General features: G+C 33.0%; 3 protein-coding genes across 3 annotated transcripts; 1 reads left to right on the forward strand and 2 right to left on the reverse strand.

Annotated features, from left to right (window-relative positions):
- Positions 1 to 762: 762 nt before the first annotated feature.
- On the forward strand, positions 763 to 3,442 carry LOC109538852 (myosin-2 essential light chain; the record flags this gene model as incomplete). The annotated part of the gene is given in 5 exon segments (XM_019906269.2): positions 763 to 1,050; positions 1,140 to 1,167; positions 1,660 to 1,841; positions 2,687 to 2,833; positions 3,112 to 3,442. Coding segments are annotated over 5 exon segments (444 nt in total). The 3' UTR covers positions 3,196 to 3,442.
- A 545-nt stretch (positions 3,443 to 3,987) lies between these two features.
- Positions 3,988 to 6,460, reverse strand: LOC109545162 (transcription elongation factor spt5). Its single transcript, XM_048667817.1, has 3 exons — positions 6,358 to 6,460; positions 4,617 to 5,046; positions 3,988 to 4,488 (listed from the first exon to the last, which is right to left on the reverse strand). The coding sequence occupies exons 1-3, from the start codon at positions 6,370 to 6,372 to the stop codon at positions 4,346 to 4,348; spliced, it is 588 nt and encodes a 195-aa protein (XP_048523774.1). The 5' UTR covers positions 6,373 to 6,460; the 3' UTR covers positions 3,988 to 4,345.
- A 3,282-nt stretch (positions 6,461 to 9,742) lies between these two features.
- LOC109545199 (RNA polymerase II degradation factor 1) lies at positions 9,743 to 19,200 on the reverse strand. Its single transcript, XM_019915743.2, has 4 exons — positions 19,082 to 19,200; positions 13,364 to 13,627; positions 12,398 to 12,542; positions 9,743 to 10,441 (listed from the first exon to the last, which is right to left on the reverse strand). The coding sequence occupies exons 1-4, from the start codon at positions 19,094 to 19,096 to the stop codon at positions 9,879 to 9,881; spliced, it is 987 nt and encodes a 328-aa protein (XP_019771302.2). The 5' UTR covers positions 19,097 to 19,200; the 3' UTR covers positions 9,743 to 9,878.
- Between the last annotated feature and the right edge of the window lie 295 nt (positions 19,201 to 19,495).

The raw sequence follows: 19,495 nt of genomic DNA on the forward strand, positions 1-19,495 counted from the left end.
AGATTATCTAAGCATTATTCGCAAACATTGCTCCATTTTCGCAGCATATAAATGCAGGTAAACCGTCCTTTGTCCTTTGTAAACGAACTAATCTAACTAATAATCTTCAAAATAAATCCTGCATTATTAAATACATTTGATGCATAAGTCGGATTCACAGATCCTTTTTTAATAGTTCGTAAATTCTACGAAACTGTTTGAAGAGGGAAAAATTGAAATTTGAAATRAAATCATAAATTATTAAAAGTGTACATGRTTTCMGCAATTATTTAGGATCTGATTAAGAGAAAAATTGAGAATCCGAGACAAATATATGTTTGGGCTCTTTTTTGTCGAAAAGTGACTGAAATGAAACARTTCTGTTGAATAGGTATTTAAGCCGATTTCAAATTAAACATTGAATCGACACTATACATACATACATACATGTATGCTAAATAAATATATTTATTAGTTATAAGATTATAGTAGATTTAATTATAAATCAAACTGCACTAAAAAATAGATTCTTGAATATGGATGGCGACTCTGCGAACTGCAAAACTGCTACAAAATGTTTTTCTTTAGCTTGTGAATAATGCACGTTTTGAATTGGTCTAAGAGACCAATTTAAATTAATGAGATATAAATTAGAAAACACTACAGCCTCTTAAGCAACTCCAGCACTAAAAAACCGGAACTTACAAACTTGCAACGGTCTTTTATATAAAGCGATTTGACAAAAATGTCCTAAAATTATTTGTTTTTAATTTTTTGAGACTTCACTCACAAAATATAAAGTACAATAAATGGCAATAAATATCGCTCCACTTTGACTACTTGAGTTGGAAAGCATTACATCTTTAAAATTGTGTTAATCCCTTGACAATCACTATTTTGATTGATTTTGGACGATAAAATCTCAAATTTACACGAACGAATATTCAAATTTCCCGGTATTAGTTAATCAAACGACCAAAGGTGTGACGTCGTGTCGTGAGTGTCAACACTCAACGTTTCACTTGACATTTGTTATTTGTTTGAGTTCCTGAGCGGATACACATTAATATGGTAAGAATTTCCTTATAAAGCAAATAATTTCATTTAAATTAATACGAGCAGTTACGTACTTAACTGTTAATTATGTTCTACTTTTGCAGGCGAATTACACTGAAGATCAGATGGCCGGTAAGTGAAAAAAACTAGGTTAAATCGCCCCTCCTTTGTGAGTCATTCTGTATGTCTTGAATTTCAACTTTTTATTTTTCTTTTTTTGTTGATGAAATCAGTGGATTTGAGCTCAAAGTTTTTAGTCACCTTTTGTGTTATTAGAGTTTTGTATGCTCAAAATTACCGACGCAGATACACTGATTTAAAAAACTTCACGGGTCAAGACACTGGGAATAAAGTCCAGTATAAATATTTAGCAAAGTGGAAAACAGAAACGTAATTTATACCTAATATGGTAAGATTTCTTCACTGGCAGTCTTGCTAAACCAGGTGAGACAGATGTTTTCTTGAAATATGCTCTCGTTAAACAGTTGCGAGTGAAATTCTGCGGCGATAACATTAAACATGTATTTGTATGAGCCCCCTACAAAACTCACTTTAACTTCAGTGGAAGGTTGTTACGAAATACATTGTTTATTGCACATTTTCAGTAATTTTTTGTTGTTTTAGAGTTCCAAGAAGCGTTTCAGTTGTTCGACAATCGAGGTGATGGCAAAATCCATGTTGCCCAAATTGGCGACGCCCTCAGGGCTCTTGGGCAGAACCCCACAGAATCCGATGTGAAGAAGTACACCCATCAGTACAAACCTGATGAGAGAGTTTCATTTGAAGTATTCCTGCCCATCTACCAGGTAACTGAAACATTTATTTCTGAAGTTATTTAGGGAATTGAATCATCATCAGATCCGTAAATGTCTCAAGGCTGAGCGCTGAAGTCTTATAAGTACATTCCTTCTATTTGCGATAAGAATGGAATTTCTGGATTATTTTCCTTTTTTAAGCGAATTTCAACATTATATCCTCGCTAAGCTTGAGTCACTCGTTTAATCTCCGCCAGTCTTATCTCTCACACCTTAGCTAAGTGGCATTTTATTTTTTAATTGTCCGAATTAGTCAAGCTTATAATTAATTAGCTCTTGTAAAAATAGACGTCAATTTTTAATTTGTTTATCAACGTTAAATCCTAAATTCGGGAAGATGAGTGGATGCTTTTAGCAGTTGCAGCATGCTGCACTGCTATTTTTACTCTTAATTGGGGTGTTATGTTACGGTAATAGACGGTTCGAATAACTGCAGTTTTGCCATTCTTGCTTCTATTTCTTTGTTAAAATGCACTCTACTGATTTTTGTAGTAAGTTGCAGAAAGTTTACAACAACTAATACAAAGCAGTTTCGAAAGTTTAATGAATATAATTCAAATAATTTAAGGGGTGCCATTAAACAATTAGGATTTTCTCTTGAAGTTTGAAGAACCCAATCAACAAAATGTTCAACGTTTTTTTATAGATATCTAATAATTACCACTTTTTATAAGCAACAACATTTTCAAATAGATGGCCAATTATCTTAACTCTCGAAATTGCAGCATATTAACTTATTCTGTCAGATTTTATCCACTTAATGTGTAGTTGGTAATAACTTTAATATTATCTTTATATGAAATAATAATTTTTTACCTTTTAATGTTTGTTTGCAGCAAATCTCAAAAACGAGAAGCGCCGACACCGCAGAAGATTTTATTGAAGGTCTTCGCCATTTTGACAAGGATGGCAATGGTTATATAAGCGCTGCGGAATTACGGCATCTACTCACCACTTTGGGAGAAAAGCTAACAGACGATGAGGTAAGAACCCTTTATATTTCCCATATTTAACTCTCTAAATGTTTGCGTTTCAATAATAACACATGCAATATACCGTGTTAACTTTATTACGTGGAAATGCTAACCACTGATTCAGTTAATTCATTTTTACTAACAGTCTCTTTGGACATAGTGATATATTTTTCCTAAAACTACACCCATGAATGTAACATTCATATTTTCCTCTATAAAAGGTGGTGATAGTTTATTTATGCAGTTCTTTTGTGTTATTTTATATGAAGCATATTGTTTTTAAAAAGGTTGGAGAATTGCTGCAAGGCCAGGAAGATTCACAGGGCAATGTGAACTATGAAGAGTTTGTTAAACTAGTAATGTCAGGTTAATTTAGTACCTTAAGGTATGAAATCATTATCTTTTATAAGTAGCCAGTTAAACACTTAAAGCTCTTTATATTTGTTTAATAAGTCCTTGCTGAGCCCTTGTGAATTAGGTATAGCTATGCATTTATGTTTTTATTATATTTTGTATAATGTTGCAGCCATTCCAATTTTATACCCATAACTTATACTAAAATTACTAAGTCAACTATAGAGTAAAAATGATATCTTGAATAAAGGTAGTTATAGAAAACAAGGATTTTTATGGAAAATCGCCAAATTCCATTTCCTGTTCCCCTCATTTCTTTCTAAATTGAATCAGATACATAAGTGTCATACATTAGTTTATCGGCTACATTTCCCACTATCCTGCAATGTTGTCTAGGGGCCAAAAGCCTAACATTCTCTCAATGATTTGTTTCCGTAACCTTTCACGCCAACAATTATGGAAATCAACACCAATAAACTAGATATATTCCCACCGGGCGGAAATATGTAAATGCATCGAGTCAATAATTCTTTGTCTTTGGTCAAGCGTTATGTATCCGCAATATTGCGTAAGTGCCTTACTTGCACACGAACCAGTAATAAAATCTCCAATTAAGAAACTATTTTGCTTTGTGACAATGTAACACTAACCTTAGCCTTGAAACAGGGCAATATTTTCTTTAGGCCTCACCTATTTTTGTTCAATAAATTGTTACGTAGTGGTTCACTTTTCTGCTTTTCCTTATATGCGCGCCGTGAAAAGTTGTTAATTGAATAAATTATCAGGTGTAAATAAATGCACTACATTCGTAGGATTTAAAATAAATAGCCTTTATTCACAATTTGCTACACTCGCACTTATTACAATACAACGCCGCGTATATTGCTTACAATCTATTAAAAAATTACTTAGTTTGGCAATTCATGAACTACAGGGATTAGGATTTAAGATATGCGTCGTTCGCAGCCTGCAGAAGACTTAGATGTAAGCCGGAGATCTTATAGGAAGTAATAGACGAAAGCAAGAAAATAGAAGATATAGCATAGAAGGCAACAATCGACGCAGAACATTTCATATTTTGTTCTTAAATATACTCGAGCATTTTTGCAACATGTTGTCAGCTGGTGCTTGCACTTAAATCATCACAATACTAAGAATTTTGATGTTTTAATGGCCACCGCAGAAGGGATAGTTTGGACAAGCATTGGGATCAACTCCAGCAGGAATACGAGCACCTGCTCCATTGGGAAGACCAGCTGGAGGGCCTGCGTTCCATGCGGGAGCCTGGTTCCAAGCGGGAGCTTGGTTATCTGGAAGAAAACATTTTTTTAGGTGAAATGTCCACTGCAAAGATTTTGTGCATAAAACATTATTTCTGCGTTCGGAAAGCTAATGTAATATTAGCGTCAACTGCAAAACGAATTAACACTCCATTTACCATTATTCCACTTGTTCCATCCTCCAGCATTTTCATAGCCCGGTGCCAGAGCTTCCGCCAATCCTTCACCGTGATAATCCCCATCCCCAGTGTATCCACCTTTGTCCAAAGCGTTTTGGCCGGATGGGTTCCATTGAGGAACAGGTTGGGGATTATAGTTGTTCCATTGAGGTTGAGGCGCGTTCCATTGAGGTTGAGGAGCGTTCCATTGGGGTTGAGGAGCCTGATTCCATGCGGGTTGTGGTTGAGGCGCACCCCAGTTGTTTTGAGGAGCGCCGGAGCTGACGGCTACAGCTGGATTGGCACAATTGGGGAAGTTGGGGCAAGCTTGTGGGGAAACACCAGCAGGATAAAGGTCAGCTGGAAGCCCACCAGCCAATGGGCCGTTGTAGACTGCCCAAGCTGAGGTAAGGCAAAGAGCTAACGTCACCTAAAAAACCATAAAAAATAGTTAGATATTGTTTTGAATATTTTTCTGCATTTGCCCGCTTTCGTGGATATATTCGGTATTAATCGAATCGGTTGATACGGTTTTACCGATAGACCCTGTTGTTTACCGGATCTAACGTCGCTAGATTTTTGTAAGGTATTATATTGTACGATCTTTTTTAATTAATCTGGAAACATTTTACCAAAGAAAAATCGTATTCAATAAATCCGTTAGGAAACAAGTGATCAAGCGTCTGACAATGGACATTTTTTTGTCAGGACCAACCATTGGTCAATAATTAAAACATTCAATTCTCCTTCCAAGTTTTCTATTGTTATTCCAAAAAAACTATAGAAATGTTAGTGCTGTTTTCTTAAAAAACATGTTATAGGTCAATTCGGAATATTAATTGTAAACCGCGGCTTTTGACACAAATGTTAAAATCACGATTTGCTTTGCAAATTCGCTTTACTGGCATTTTATACAATCTTGTTTCTACTATTTTTGGTCAAAAACATATCAGAAATATAAATACTTTGGTCAATTAATTATTCGATAGGTACAAGTTGCTAATGAAAAAAAAATGTTGATTGGTTAATTTCTAAGAAAATTGCATGAACAACATACATGTTTCACTTTCTCAAAAACCATTTCATTTGGACGTAGGTCCGTTTTCTTCTTCAATTTTCTTTTAATTTGTATGCTCATTCTTTGCAATATACGATATTGAGATAATATATACGATATAATCAGGTGCCATAAATATAAACATTTAGTCAAACTTTTTTTTCGAAGATCCAACCGAATTAATTCGCAGGATAGAAATTTATTCTTCAAACCTTTGAGGTAACCGTTACTATTATTTATTTCGGTTCAGTTTTTTTTCTCGCATCGTAATTCCCAAATTTGTGAAAATATATTTTTGGTTCTATAATAAACTCAATTTTAAATAGCTTTATTAGTTTGTATTTCATGAAATACCTTCCATAGGCATTTTTGAGTCTTCAGCAAGTACTTTTAAAATTTAATCTGAATTAGTTTCATTATATTGGCGAACTGATTTTTAATTTACATTATACTTTTGGCACAAACCGACTGAAAATCACTCAGAATCACGAAACATCATCAAATAATCTTCTAGACTTGTCGTGTTTCACCACAGATTCACTATTACCAATGAAAAAATCACTATTTAAAATCCATAAGTTGCATAGGTCACTGTCCAAAAAAAAATCACTACAACATTTCAGCACTAGAGGAATACGTTGAGAAAATGCACAAGAAAATTGATGTTGAATACACTATACTTACCAGTTTTACAAACATGTTGCTAAATAGGTCGACAACAAGTGTTCTCTGGGTGGAAAATAGTTTATTTATATCAGAACCACACCCTGTATAAAGGTAACATGGTAATAGTGGTGACATTTTTTATGTTATTGCCATTCCCACGTGAGATTGTCATGGTTCGCTAGTAAGAGGGGTTGCCAATTATATTGGCGAACCTTAGTTTTGTAGGTGTTTTTGTATTTATATAGTATTTAGTTTCTGTGATATTTAATATCCGCCATCGGTCGATAATTGGGCGCTTAAAACTTTTCTTTATTATAATTTGTTTATTTATCAGATTGATTGTAAGTGCGATTAGGCAAATTGCGTCGTAAGTATGATGCAATTATGTGTTTGATTTCTGTTAGAACAAAAACTCAATAGGGCCCAGTCGGGTTTTGAAATTTTGTGCCAGATAATTAGTCGCTTTGGTTAGACTTTTGAATAACAGTTTTTTCGTCCAACTGCTTTCGTTTAACTTTACTGTTCGTTGATTTTTGAATCATTTGTTGTTTTCAACTTTACACTTATTAACCTCTGTTTTTGTGTAGTTTTGTGTTAAAATTTAGATGGATTCTGTGGATATTAATCCAATTGCGTTGAATACAATAAAAGTGCACTTTAAAATATGATGTTATTTGGAGTTTTTTATTCTTGACGCGAAGAAAATTTTTTTGTTTTATTTTTATTTTTCTTGTTTTATATTTATGACCATTTTTCATCAACATCCAAGGACTATTTTTTTTAGTTGTGTATGCAATATAAAATCATCTGCTTTTTTGATTGAAACGTCTTCGTTTATTTTTCAGTAGATTCTGAATCTGATCTGAAAAAATATTCTAAAATTGTTTGAAGATTAATCTGTTACACCAAAGAACCATTCAAAAGCAAGTAGATCCGCATTAAAATTTAAAACAAGTAGCTTCCATCCGGATGAAATCCTACATAGTTTTTACCATATCCTCCTGTTTCTACGCCCATGGGTAACGCATAAACACATAAAATCCAAGTAATACTGCCTCACCTAACACAAGAATTCCAAATTAGATTTTTTTCTGAATTGCCTATAGACCGATAGTTTTATTCCAGTTTGGAAATGAAATGAATATTCTAATGGTGGCAATGGAGTGTGAAACCTTGGCAGACTTGAATGGTTTTCTATCGGTGAAGTATTGCATGCAACCATGGTCTTTCAGTTAATATATGGTATGGAATATTGATCATTTTCAATGGTGTAGATTTCATTTATTTTTGGAATATTTTACCACATCAAAAATATATTTAACCACTATTATATTATTTTTTTATTAGTTTTTATATCTACTTTCCTGGCTGCTATTTTGCCAGGGTTTTACTTCCAAACATCTCACATTACTTATTATGTAATTTATATCCAAATACATTAGTCTGAGTTTATAGTCCAAATTTCCAATCGTCCCGGAAAGTTAAAAACCCAAATTTTATCTTTTTGGAAGAAACAACATTATTTTCCCAAGAAAAAAATTATATGATCAGATGATTTTTTCAGCACATTTTTAGATATGATTGCTTTACTCACTATATTTTTCCAAAAAAGTATCTCAATATTTGGCGAAAGGGGCCTTTAGGCCCCATCGGGTCCCCTCGCAATACTACAATATATATAATACTACAATATATACATCTATCTATTCATATTATCATCAATACATCTCAATATTATTTTCAACAAATCAGTAACTATTTTTGAATTTTACATAGAATTCAACTTTTTCATTGGATTCAATTTTTTGTCTCATTGCTGTTCGAGTCTGCATTAGATTTTGTCTGAAAGTAGAATTAATAATTTAGAAGTTGAGACTATAATATATAAAAACTAATAAGTTATTATTTATCTCGCAATAGATCTGTTTTTAAACTTCAATTGAAGTTTGGTTGTAGTACCTATTGCCTGTTTAATTACATTAATACACATTTTGCACCGCCAGAGAAAAAGCGTTAACATTTTTAAATATATTAGATTCGGTTTATTTAATTTTATCAAAACCTCAAATATGAAAAAGCAGATTTTTATATTTAAATACTTTCACAATTATTGCAACTGAATTATGTTTAATTGTAAACACTGTATACGAATATTTTGAAGTAAAATGTTGCGGAGACATGGATATAAAATTTTAAACTCATATTTTTTTACTGAAAAATGGTAACTAAATCGTTTTTCAATTGTACGCGATTTGGTGGATTTCAATTATTACTCTTTTGCATTAATAAAGGTGGTCGTCGAACAAACATCCTTCAAAGTTAAATTAATTTTATTCAAATAAAAAGGGAATAAATAAAAAAAAATATGATAAAGCAAGTTTGAGCTCAGTTATGTCTTTTGTGCGTCGCCCAAGGGTGTGGAAAAGGTGTTGCACCTTTCACGTTCGCATTCATTTTTTAGATTGTCATGTTTTCCATAATCGGTCATTGTTTTAGAAAATGCGGTTAGCTAGTAGGAGTTGATTATAATTTCAGAAACTTTTTTTATTTGAACGCAAATTATTTTATTTTACGTATAGAAGACTTTGGAACAATACTAGTAATTGTAGCACAGTCTCCCAGAAATATTATGTCGCTTTTCCTGCGCCAATTTTTATTAATCTCTTTGCGTGAAATAAATAGCTGTGCTGACAATAAATTTTTTTAATTTCGGACTTTTACATTTGGAATATATCGGAAGCCGGTCGGAATAGTTTTAGTGAACCCAGAAAAATCGCAAAAGTGTTCTGCGTAAACTTTGCAACTTATCAAACATGCGGGTACTACTATAATTGAACATCGAACACAACATATTTTTCTTGAGGTTTTAATTTGACAATACTCTTGCTTCTAGAAACATTTCGTTTTTCTTAGAAGGAGGTTAAATAATTAATTATTTGATAAATTTCCACTTTCTAGCGCAAAGGTATTTTCTAGTATGCTTCAATTTGAAATAAATGTTTTATTTACACAACGTTCTATAAAATAAAAACATATGAAATGTAATTTTTTTCTTAATTCCGTTTATTATTACCTACCTTGATTAATCAAGGAAGACCTTCGGCATTGATACGGAACTAATAATCCCTCGTTTATGAAATGCGTTTTTTAGCAAGCTTCCCAGTTTTCAACTCTAACAAATTTGTCTGCTACTGCGCTTCTACCATTGTATGACTTTATCATGTTTGGCTCTCAATTTTTTTCAATTGTCACTATATTTATATGCCTATTTATTTTTTTACGTTTTTTTCTTTAGTTTTATCACTAATAAATTTAAAATTAATTTTCTGAAAGTGTTTCTTCTTATATATCCCCACTAAGTCTAAGACCAAGTTGAAATACATCGAATATTAAAACGAAAAAGTTAATGTTTCAAGTTTTCCTAGTTGGCTTCTATTATTTGATTTAATAAATCAAAGCATTTTATATCAAACAATATAATCTCTAATTTATACAATAAATATTCACAATTAATTCGAATTTATAAATTTATTTGCAACCTAAGAGTGGCAGAAAGGGTAGTTGGGGCACACATTGGCATCAACCCCTGCGGGCAACTGTACAGCAGGAACTGGTTCCGAACCAGCAGCCAAAGAATTAGCAACTGGGCTGTAAGATCTGCTTTCATGAACTGGAGCCGGTTGCTGGAGGTACTGAGGAGTATACAGCGAAGCCTGAGAATGTTGGGAACCGCTTGCGGATGGCCGCTGGTAGTACTGAGAAGCACGTACACTTTGAGGAGCTGTGATGTATTGAGGTGTAGAGATGTATTGAGAAGCCGCTCTTTGAGCCCCATATTGAGCACCCTGGGCTTGCGTAGTGTACTGAGAAGCAGCTTGTTGAGCTGGATACTGAACAGCAGATGGCTGAGTGATATATTGAGAAGCAGCACGTTGAGCTGTGTACTGGACAGCACCGGGTTGCGCTGAATACTGAGATGCGGCTTGCTGAGCTGGATATTGGACAGAACCAGCCGATGGCTGTGCAGAATATTGAGCAGCGCTTGAAGATGGCCGGGAATATTGAGGAGATGCCGATTGCTGACCAATGTAACGGGCGTTAGCTGAAACATTTGCTGATGTAGTTATTATTCATTTAAACGGTTTGAGTGAAAAGCTGTGGTTTAAAGTGTGCCCTTTAATGAGAGTTGTCTGGAAAGAAAATTTCATTGATAATTGTTATACGGCATTAAAACGAATAGTTTCTACACAAATTACTCAACTAGATCTTTTTAATTAAACATGACGAGCTTGCGAAGCTCGGCATTAAAAGAGTTTTTTAAATTGCTGTTAGTTGCATTTTGCATTCGGTAATTTTTCTCTTATATTATATATCTCTTATATTTTTAAACATAAAATTGGGCGAAATGTGTATGTATACAAAACGTTGTAAGAAGAAAAATTTAATTTGAGTTAACTAACAATGTATGCAATATGTAATCGAAGTAAAAACATATATGCAATTACAATAAACACACTTACCAATGCTATAATAAAAAATGTGACAAAAAGGGGTTTTTTATCTCATTTTCTATTTTGCTTCCCCGCCCGAGAGTCAATTTCACTCTGAAGTGAATTCTCAGTTTGATCAAATTTTTCGGAAATCCATACATGCCATTTTTAGAATCCCGACGTCTTCGTCAATCGAATTGTTTGATTAATTTTGAAAGAGGGTTGAACTTAAAATATATTTTTTACTTTCTATGTCCAACGCACTCATAAAATTTATTACTTTTCCAATGACTTCTTCAGTAATCACTTTGAACTGTTTTTATTCCACGGCCAATAATGTTCTATATTAGGATTATTTTATAAAGTTACTTATCGAAAAACAAGCAAAAATCAGTTTACTTTTCTCAAAAACACAACTCAAACAGTAAATGTTTGAGACTCGATATCTCGAAAAGTTTTGTCTGCTAAGTTGCAAACATCATGAAATTTTTCTCAACATCTATGAGACCATAAACAAAATTGTGTGAAACTTAAATATACAGGGTGGCAATCAAATTAGGTTGATTTACACAACCTAACAGGCAGCGTTCTGTTCAAGATTTGGAATAAACAATAAACAAAACTCCCGATCTAAAATTCTACACCTTATTCACATTTAATTGGAAAATATCTCTAAAAAGCGCACAAAAAATATTTTACTAATAAACATAAAACTAAGAATTTGTAAATTGCTCTTAATGGAGAAAAAACTATATATTTTCGTCGTCCACTAAGTGATTGTTTAAGATAAATCGTTCAAGAAATAATGTAAAATAGATCTTGCAAGAAGTTTTCTGATTCAGAAATGGTTCATAAATATTACAGCTAATTTAAACGAATAATTAAATATTTGATAAAATTGGTTTCTGTGCCGTTTAAAGCTGTAAAGTCGTCAACACGTTTAATGGAGTTTTAAAGTTTTTGAAATAAATACGACAACAAACTATCTAAAAACGATTTCGATACAGGCAAATTCCATTCAGAAGAGTATTCCAAGAAAATATCGGCCTTCCATAAACGAAAGTGGTTTTGCTTCTTGCTGCTGTTTCAGAATACCGCAATTATTTTCTGCATATTTCATGTGAATTTGATCTCGAAGGCAAATAGTGTAATGGCCACCATGTCGTTTTTCTAAAACCTTGCCTTTAATCGTTGTTGGTGCATATTTTCTTATTTGTTTGAATATTTCAAATGGCAATAAGTTTTTCAGAGTTTGTACAATATTGATTGAGCTTTTTTTAAAAATAATATAGCAATTATCAGAAATTCGTTGAGTCATAGAGTTTCACTTTCAAAGTATTCTAAAAAACCATTAGTAAGTAAATCATTACAATCTTAGCATACGCAGTCTATTGCCCTTGATGTTGCAATCTTAACGCAATGCTGAACATTTTGCGCTGATATTTGAAAGGACATATTAATTAAGATACAAAACGTATTATTAATGATATTAGGTATAACAACACCGAACAATTCCTTCTGGTTCCCTTTTACTTTTCAACTGTTCATTCATTTTATTTATGTATTACCTGCAACTTGTGGAGCTAGCGCGTCATCCAAACCTTCTCCATGATAGTCTCCATCTCCAATATATTCTCCACGGTCTAGCTTTTGCTGGATATCTGGAGAGTATTGACTTTCTGCTCTGGGCGGAGCTTGTGGCGCATTATCCACCTGAAAAGCAATTTTCAGTTGTTTGGGCTCGAGTGAAAAACTAACAAAAAATGTTACATTTTTACAATGGTTTCATTACCCAAATACTCAACATAATTGCTGCACAAAAGCTTTAACCACAGCATTTCAACAGATAAACGAAAATTATTAAAGAAGTTGGTCGGCGGATGGCCAAAAAAGCTGAAATTAGTGACTGAAAAAAAAATTAGTTTATCTGCTTGAGTTAAGCGGTTTTCTTGTCCTACATGTATCATTGTTCTTTCATGGTTAACCTGAAGATATTATGTAATGTTCGTGTGAAACTATCATGCTCTACTGATAATAGTTTAAGCTACTTGGTACATGTTATTTTTATTTCGCTGTAAAATTGCGATACATTTCACATATTGCAATGTTCCCGAAACGGTTTAACAATTTACGCAAATTTGCCAATTGGCATTCCTTTAAATTAAGGTGTATTTAGATAAAATATATAGAGCCACATGTCTTGCACAAAGCATTGTGTATATGTAAAATTGTGCACTAAAGTGCACCAAACGTTTAATAAGTCTTTGATTCTATTACATATTCCACAAATTTAATTTAAAGCATGGGTTTTGTGCAACAGAACTCCAAATCAGAATACAGATTAAGATTTTCTGGATAAAAACTTATACTAGCACAAGCACCAGCACCTCAAAATCAGAGGTTCTACATTGAGAAAATCTGCTTTTCTAATTTTAAATAAAATGCTGTATGTTTTTTAAGAACAATTTTGTTTAAGCTGTCAATATTTTATCTAACTTTGTAGTTGGCTAGCAATGAAAAAAACTGCTTCTTACTAGGTAGCGTGGATCAGAAGCCTTAGCAACTGCTTGCACAGTCAGGAGAGGATTTGCACAATCTGGGTAGTTGGGACACGATTGCGCATCCACACCCGCTGGGTACTGAGCTGCAGCTGGACCTGCGTTTGCTTCTTGCTGATACTGAGGCTGTTGGTACTGAGCCTGCTGTTGATACTGGGGCTGTTGTTCGTACTGAACTTGCTGATACTGCGGCCGGGAGTATTGGGCAAGGGAAAGCCCCATCGAGCAAGCCAGAACCACCTGGTAAGTTTTTAAAATTAAACTAGTCCCACTAAATAATTAATGTGTTTGCGAAAAGTGCCACCTTTCCTGTTTAACAATCTTACGAATAGTCCATTTGTTTATGCGGCTTAACGCTTTAAAGCCCTGAGATCTAGGAGTGTGTGTTTGCGAGGGCGGGAGATTTGGAGGATTAACTCCATCTGAAGCCTACATTTTCCTAATAATTCATTGTGCAAATACTTGACATCGAGTTTCAAATCCGCACATAAAGGGGCGTTTGACTAGGCGCACGTTCGATTATTTCATTGTTATGCGAATATATAATTCATCGTATTTTTGGCAAATTGTTGTTTGCGTGGGAATTACTGAATTATCTATCTGGCACGATCTTGTTGTGCGGATAAACATGAACCGTATTGTCTGTGGAAACAATTTTTCATGGGTTATTTTTTACCGATTCCAATGCCTTTTTAATTTTTTTTTCAACCGCCCAAAGAACCATATCAATTTCCAAGCGTTGGAGCTACAATAAACGATTCATATAAAAAAATTCGTTGCAGTGTCCCAGTATATTTCAGTTTACCAATATTTTCCCTCAGTTGTTATTTATAATAATAATTGAAATAATAGATTAGTTTTCAATAGAAGAACGTTGCTCTGATTCGGTTAGTTTGGGTTATTTCAACATTTATTGTTGAGCCTCATTGAAAATGTTTTGCAAATTTGAACAGAATTGATACCAATGTTAACAATTGCAACTTTATTAGCATCTTTACTGCTGCTGAACACCTTTTTTCTGAAATTATTTTAGATTCAGAGCAACCAGAGTATATTTAGTTGGGAATAATCTGTAGATTCCATAATTTTTTTTTGAACGAAAGTGTACAAATATTTTCTTGGGCAGTAGTTAGAAATCTTATAAAGACTTGTAAGTTACAAAATACACAGTTTGCAAGTTGAGTTCTAGTATGCAGGATAAATCTGATGAGGGAGTAAAACCAAGAATTTTTAAATCTGAACTAATACGTGCATTTTCTATAGCATAGACAATTTTCCTGTTCATCGTAGTTCTGGAAGACAGCGACACCGAGATAGATGATATACTTTCCAAATAAAAACAAATAATCCTAGCAATCAAACGGCACTAAACAAAATAACCAAGATGAAGTCAAATAAAATTGAAATACAACGGGAAGCCAGATAGGGCTGCATCTATAACCCTTGTTATTCAACTTTTACTCCGATCAAATACTTAAGAATGAATGGGAGAAGATATCATACTTTCGCATCAAAATAAAAGTAGAGTCAATAGCTACAATTAGCTCAACGATGTATCAATTGGAGGCATTCAAAATGTGGCTTCACAGAAGAATTATTTATATTGCTTGAACCCAACATGTTACAACGAGATTAATCTACAAACATTCAAAGGCATTCTTAGCGACCATAAAATGCCGAAAGATAAAATATTTTGGACAATTCTTCAGGAGTGATAAATATGGTATTTTACAACTTACAACGAGGCGACTTGCATAGAGGGCTGKTGAACTTTTTGGCATTGCAGAAAATAGGATGTTTCCAAATTTACATTRCSTTTATTTCTTCTATTAGTTTTTAAAAACCGTTCTATAACTTTYGAAATCATGGAACTTCGACAATTGTTTTTTTGTTAATACTTTTCAGATTTGAAAAAGGTGTCAAAAGTATTATTTACAATGTTGATTTTTAATTCAATAAACGTGATTTTTACAAASCAAYATTTTTGCAATTAAACTTACTTARAACTAGTGGACGAAATCTCGGAATTGAACTGGCAGAAACAGAAGTCAATTTGATACCATTAATGTTTATGAAACTAGTTTATGGATGTCATATCCATGCTACAAAATGCGTTCTCTTATTTATCTAAAAAATCCTTCAGCCGAAAAATGTACGGACCAAGCTGAAAAAGCACAAGTCGAGTAAATAAACCAAGACGATGTCTGCAAATAGGGAATTAAAAATAGATAAATTCCATGAAAAGCATACGATTTGCCTTATTGATAAGTAATTGGACAACCGGGACAACGGCAAAACTATTCTGAGATGGAAAAAATAAATATTAGAGTAAAACAGTCAGTCTAATTTCACCCTAGTTGAAAGCAATTCGTTTTTTGAAAAGATTGAAATTAAACAAGAATTACGAACAAATTGTTTGAATTGCGTTGTAACAGCTGCTTGGTCATGGCTGCAACACAAGAGAAATTGTTCTTCCATGCTAATTAAGGAAGTTACTCAAAGTGGTAGTTGCATCAAATGTGATGGTACAACATCAGACCGGTGCAAGAAGAATTAATGGAACTACTTCCTGATTGCTTCGATGGCTTGATAAAATAATTAATTACCTTAAAACAGAAAAAAGTTTAACTTCGTCTTCCTTAAACTTGATACGTACGTTTCTAAAATATCTTGCGTAATTCATATCAATGTAAATTGTACATTATCCATTTCTGACGCCGTTAATTTCATCATTTCCATTCACCATTACCAGCGAGCTGGCGGAGCTCATTGAACAAGTTTGAAACGAATATTTTTTTGTTAAGTAGCTGTGTTATGCGCTAAAATCAGTATGTGACGTCATTAGGTGAAATACTGACGTAATGGATTGGAGAAGAGGTTGAAACAACGACCGCAACTCGCTGGAAAATTGGGTTAACTAGGCGGGTAAAATGAGCAAAACTTTCAAACTAACAGTCAAATGCCCCAGATAAATCGATACCGCATTTGTAACTGATATAATTGTAGTGTACTAATGTTTTGCTCTCTATATTTTATATGTTGCTCGTGACTTCCTAGCCGTTACGTCTGTTATTACCTAATACATTTTGCGCTCGGTTGATTTTAAGGATCTTTTTACTTTCGATTCACATACAGACAATAATGAACAGCGTGCGGCCGGCAGTGTTTACCACATGCTATAATGAATTCGATTCACCTTTCATAATCCAATTTATTAAACTTTTTTTAAATTTCATTTTTGATTGACTTCATTGGGATTTGTCGAAAGGCCACTTTTTAATGCGGGAGATGCCTAGTTAGCAGAACGAGCGTCAATGGCCATGAAATAGAGGTAGAAGAAGTAGAGGATTTGGTGAAAGATAATTTAATAATGGTTAAATTAATCAACAACTGATAAGGCAAAAATGGAATTTGAACATTTTGAATGGATGATCAGCGCGTTGTTGTGCGAATTGAAGTGGAACCCTAACTATCGGTGCAGTTATAAAGTTAGAAATTGAGAATGTAGCCAAGTGAAAATGCGCACTTTTTGGCAGACTCGGCATTTATTTTTTGAGTACATTGGATGAGTCAATTAACATAGAAAATATTTCATCTCAACGCCACACGGTGGAGAATATAAATTGAGGATTTTACGAAACTGAAGATAGAAAGAAGACAAGACATGAAGAAGTGTTTAATTGAAGGGAGAATTTTGACAGTAATTCTAAATTATTCTGATACATTGATAATTCAATTGACGATCTGAATGTGATGTGAATCATTGTGAATAAATATGTAAGTCTTGTTCGAAGGAGTTAATAAAAAATATTTTATAATAAGGAACGTTAACAGCTGGGGAATTTGGAAATTTGGAAGTGATTTGAGGATAATGAAAACATTGGCTGTATTTGAGGACGCTACTAGAAGATAGTTTGTTTATGTTTTTATTAGTAGAATAATTGTATAAGATTTAAGATAACTTATATAAAACTTAAAATTTTTGCCTCTCTTAGAATAGAAATGTTTTACGTAAATAGGCACCGCTGAGCAGAACTTTTTAATATACAAATTTGCCAATAAAGGCGTTTTAGTTTCTGAAGTATCCTGAATGACATACTAGAAACATACCTTTCTTTGCATTTTTGAATACAAAAATACTTTCTTTTATTGACATCTTTGGAAGTAATCTGATAAACCAGCTTTTGTTCTGAAAACACCCATTTTTTTTATGGAAGATTATCCAGTCAAATGTAATTTTTTTGCATCAAACATTGCAAAAAATTTTTATTTTTTTCAGTTAGATAATTGAAACATTTAGGTGAAAATGTAAAAAAAGACATTTAAACACGCTTGACTTGTAGAAACTTTGCCAAATTATTTTATCACTGTTGTTCATTTAACGGCGTTTTAAAAAATGTCGAAATATATTTTTAACTTTCTCAAAACTCGTTTATAAAACAAGAATTTGGAAACAATATCAAGTTTCTCAAAACTCGAATATAAAATTTTATTTAACAAAATCTATTAACATAACTCTTTTTTAGGTTTGAAACCTTCTATAAATCACAATGAAATAACCTAGTTTTACTACTTTTTTGCCACTTCATTGTTTCACCTTTAGATCAAATCTGAGTTATTTTTGAATTTTAACCTAAAGATGTTAAGATCTATCCTATTCAAGAAAATAAGAAGTTTAATAGACTGACTTTTGACCATGAAAAAATACGTTATTATTTTGCGTCTTAGTTTAGTGGATTTTACTTAAACAATTACTAATGGCAAATTTCAATTTATTCGAATTTACTCCAATTTTTTTAAAACAGAGGTGAATAGACTTTCGAATTCCACTCATCTTTGTTGATTTAACGTCCTTCATATATTCAAAACAGGTTCAATTTTCCTTAGGGATTCAGTAATTTAACAAATAATTTTATGAATTATTATTAAAATCGGAAAAATTTATTCGCGATTTGCAAAGGGATTCTTCGAAATGCAAAAATGGATGAACTCAGCGAATAGAAGTTTTAAAAAAGAACACTCACTTTTGGCACATTTGGGTTAATTATGTGAAGATTCTAAGTGATTTAAATTGTGTGAATGTTTTATGAATATAATTTTTTGTTTACTTTACTTTAACAGAAAATCCAAATATTTACTTTATTTGCTGAGCTGATTTATATTAGTTTGAAATTTAACCGCCCTCTATATGAATGAACTAATTTTCCCAATCTTTGCTTGCTTAAGTTGAGTTTTTCACATAGGCAAATCAGGCAAATATTAGAGATATAAAAGCAAATACATAAATAAAGAAAATCTTAGCGTCATTAGGACCAACATATCAAAAAGAAGGAAAAATGTACACGAAAATATATTTTGCTGTATGTAAATCGACCATAAATTATTAGAAGAATTGTAAAGAAAAAATAGAATATCTTATGATGTGTGTGGATAAAAACTGAAATGAGAAAGATTTGAGTTGGACAGCTTCAATAATTACTATAAAGTTGCAAATCTGGCAAATTTGGGAAAAATGCTCATCAAAATCACTTTCACAATAAAAAAATCACTGGACTATGTACACGTTACACCGAAAATCACTATAAATCAGCGTCAACCGGTGTAAATCCACCCGCAATAGAAATCAGCGTCGGTATCTATGTCGCGATAATAAAGCATTTACTTTTCCCCGGTTGTATGCACTTCTGCACTTACCAATTTATAAAACATGTCGGTCTAGGCTTTTGACTACTACTCGTTGGTGAAATGTAAATGATGTTTTAACCAAAAATCACAGACCCATATATACCTTTCCACCCATAGGTTCGCGCTCCCATACTGAGACCGTGAACTTAAAGCCGATTCTTATGAAGATTTTTTTTTCGTCTATTTCAATGGCACTAATTAGATCAGCATTGTTTTTTATGTCATGATTATAGTTCTGTTCTTGGATTATGACGACATTCCATCAGGGAGAGCTGTGATGGATGTGTTGAAAGTAAATCATCGTTTCCTGCCTCATTAGATACAAATATGTGTTGTATGCTATTAGTTGTACGTTTATGGGATTCTTTACTTCGTTTTTAGTGTTAAGCAAAACGATCCGACAACAATTATAATTAAATGCCT

The sequence above is a fragment of the Dendroctonus ponderosae genome, unplaced genomic scaffold, assembly GCF_020466585.1.
Source record: "Dendroctonus ponderosae isolate FM_Combo_2020 unplaced genomic scaffold, Dpon_F_20191213v2 Dpon_F_20191213_6, whole genome shotgun sequence".
Taxonomy (NCBI): domain Eukaryota; kingdom Metazoa; phylum Arthropoda; class Insecta; order Coleoptera; family Curculionidae; genus Dendroctonus; species Dendroctonus ponderosae.

Coding starts and splice junctions, on each gene's coding strand:
- LOC109545162 (XM_048667817.1), bottom strand. Junction 4,489..4,616: donor ATGGAACAAGTGGAATAATG/GTAAATGGAGTG, acceptor GTTTTCTTCCAG/ATAACCAAGCTCCCGCTTGG.
- LOC109545199 (XM_019915743.2), bottom strand. Junction 12,543..13,363: donor CTTCTGATCCACGCTACCTA/GTAAGAAGCAGT, acceptor ATTGCTTTTCAG/GTGGATAATGCGCCACAAGC. Junction 10,442..12,397: donor GCTAGCTCCACAAGTTGCAG/GTAATACATAAA, acceptor CAAATGTTTCAG/CTAACGCCCGTTACATTGGT.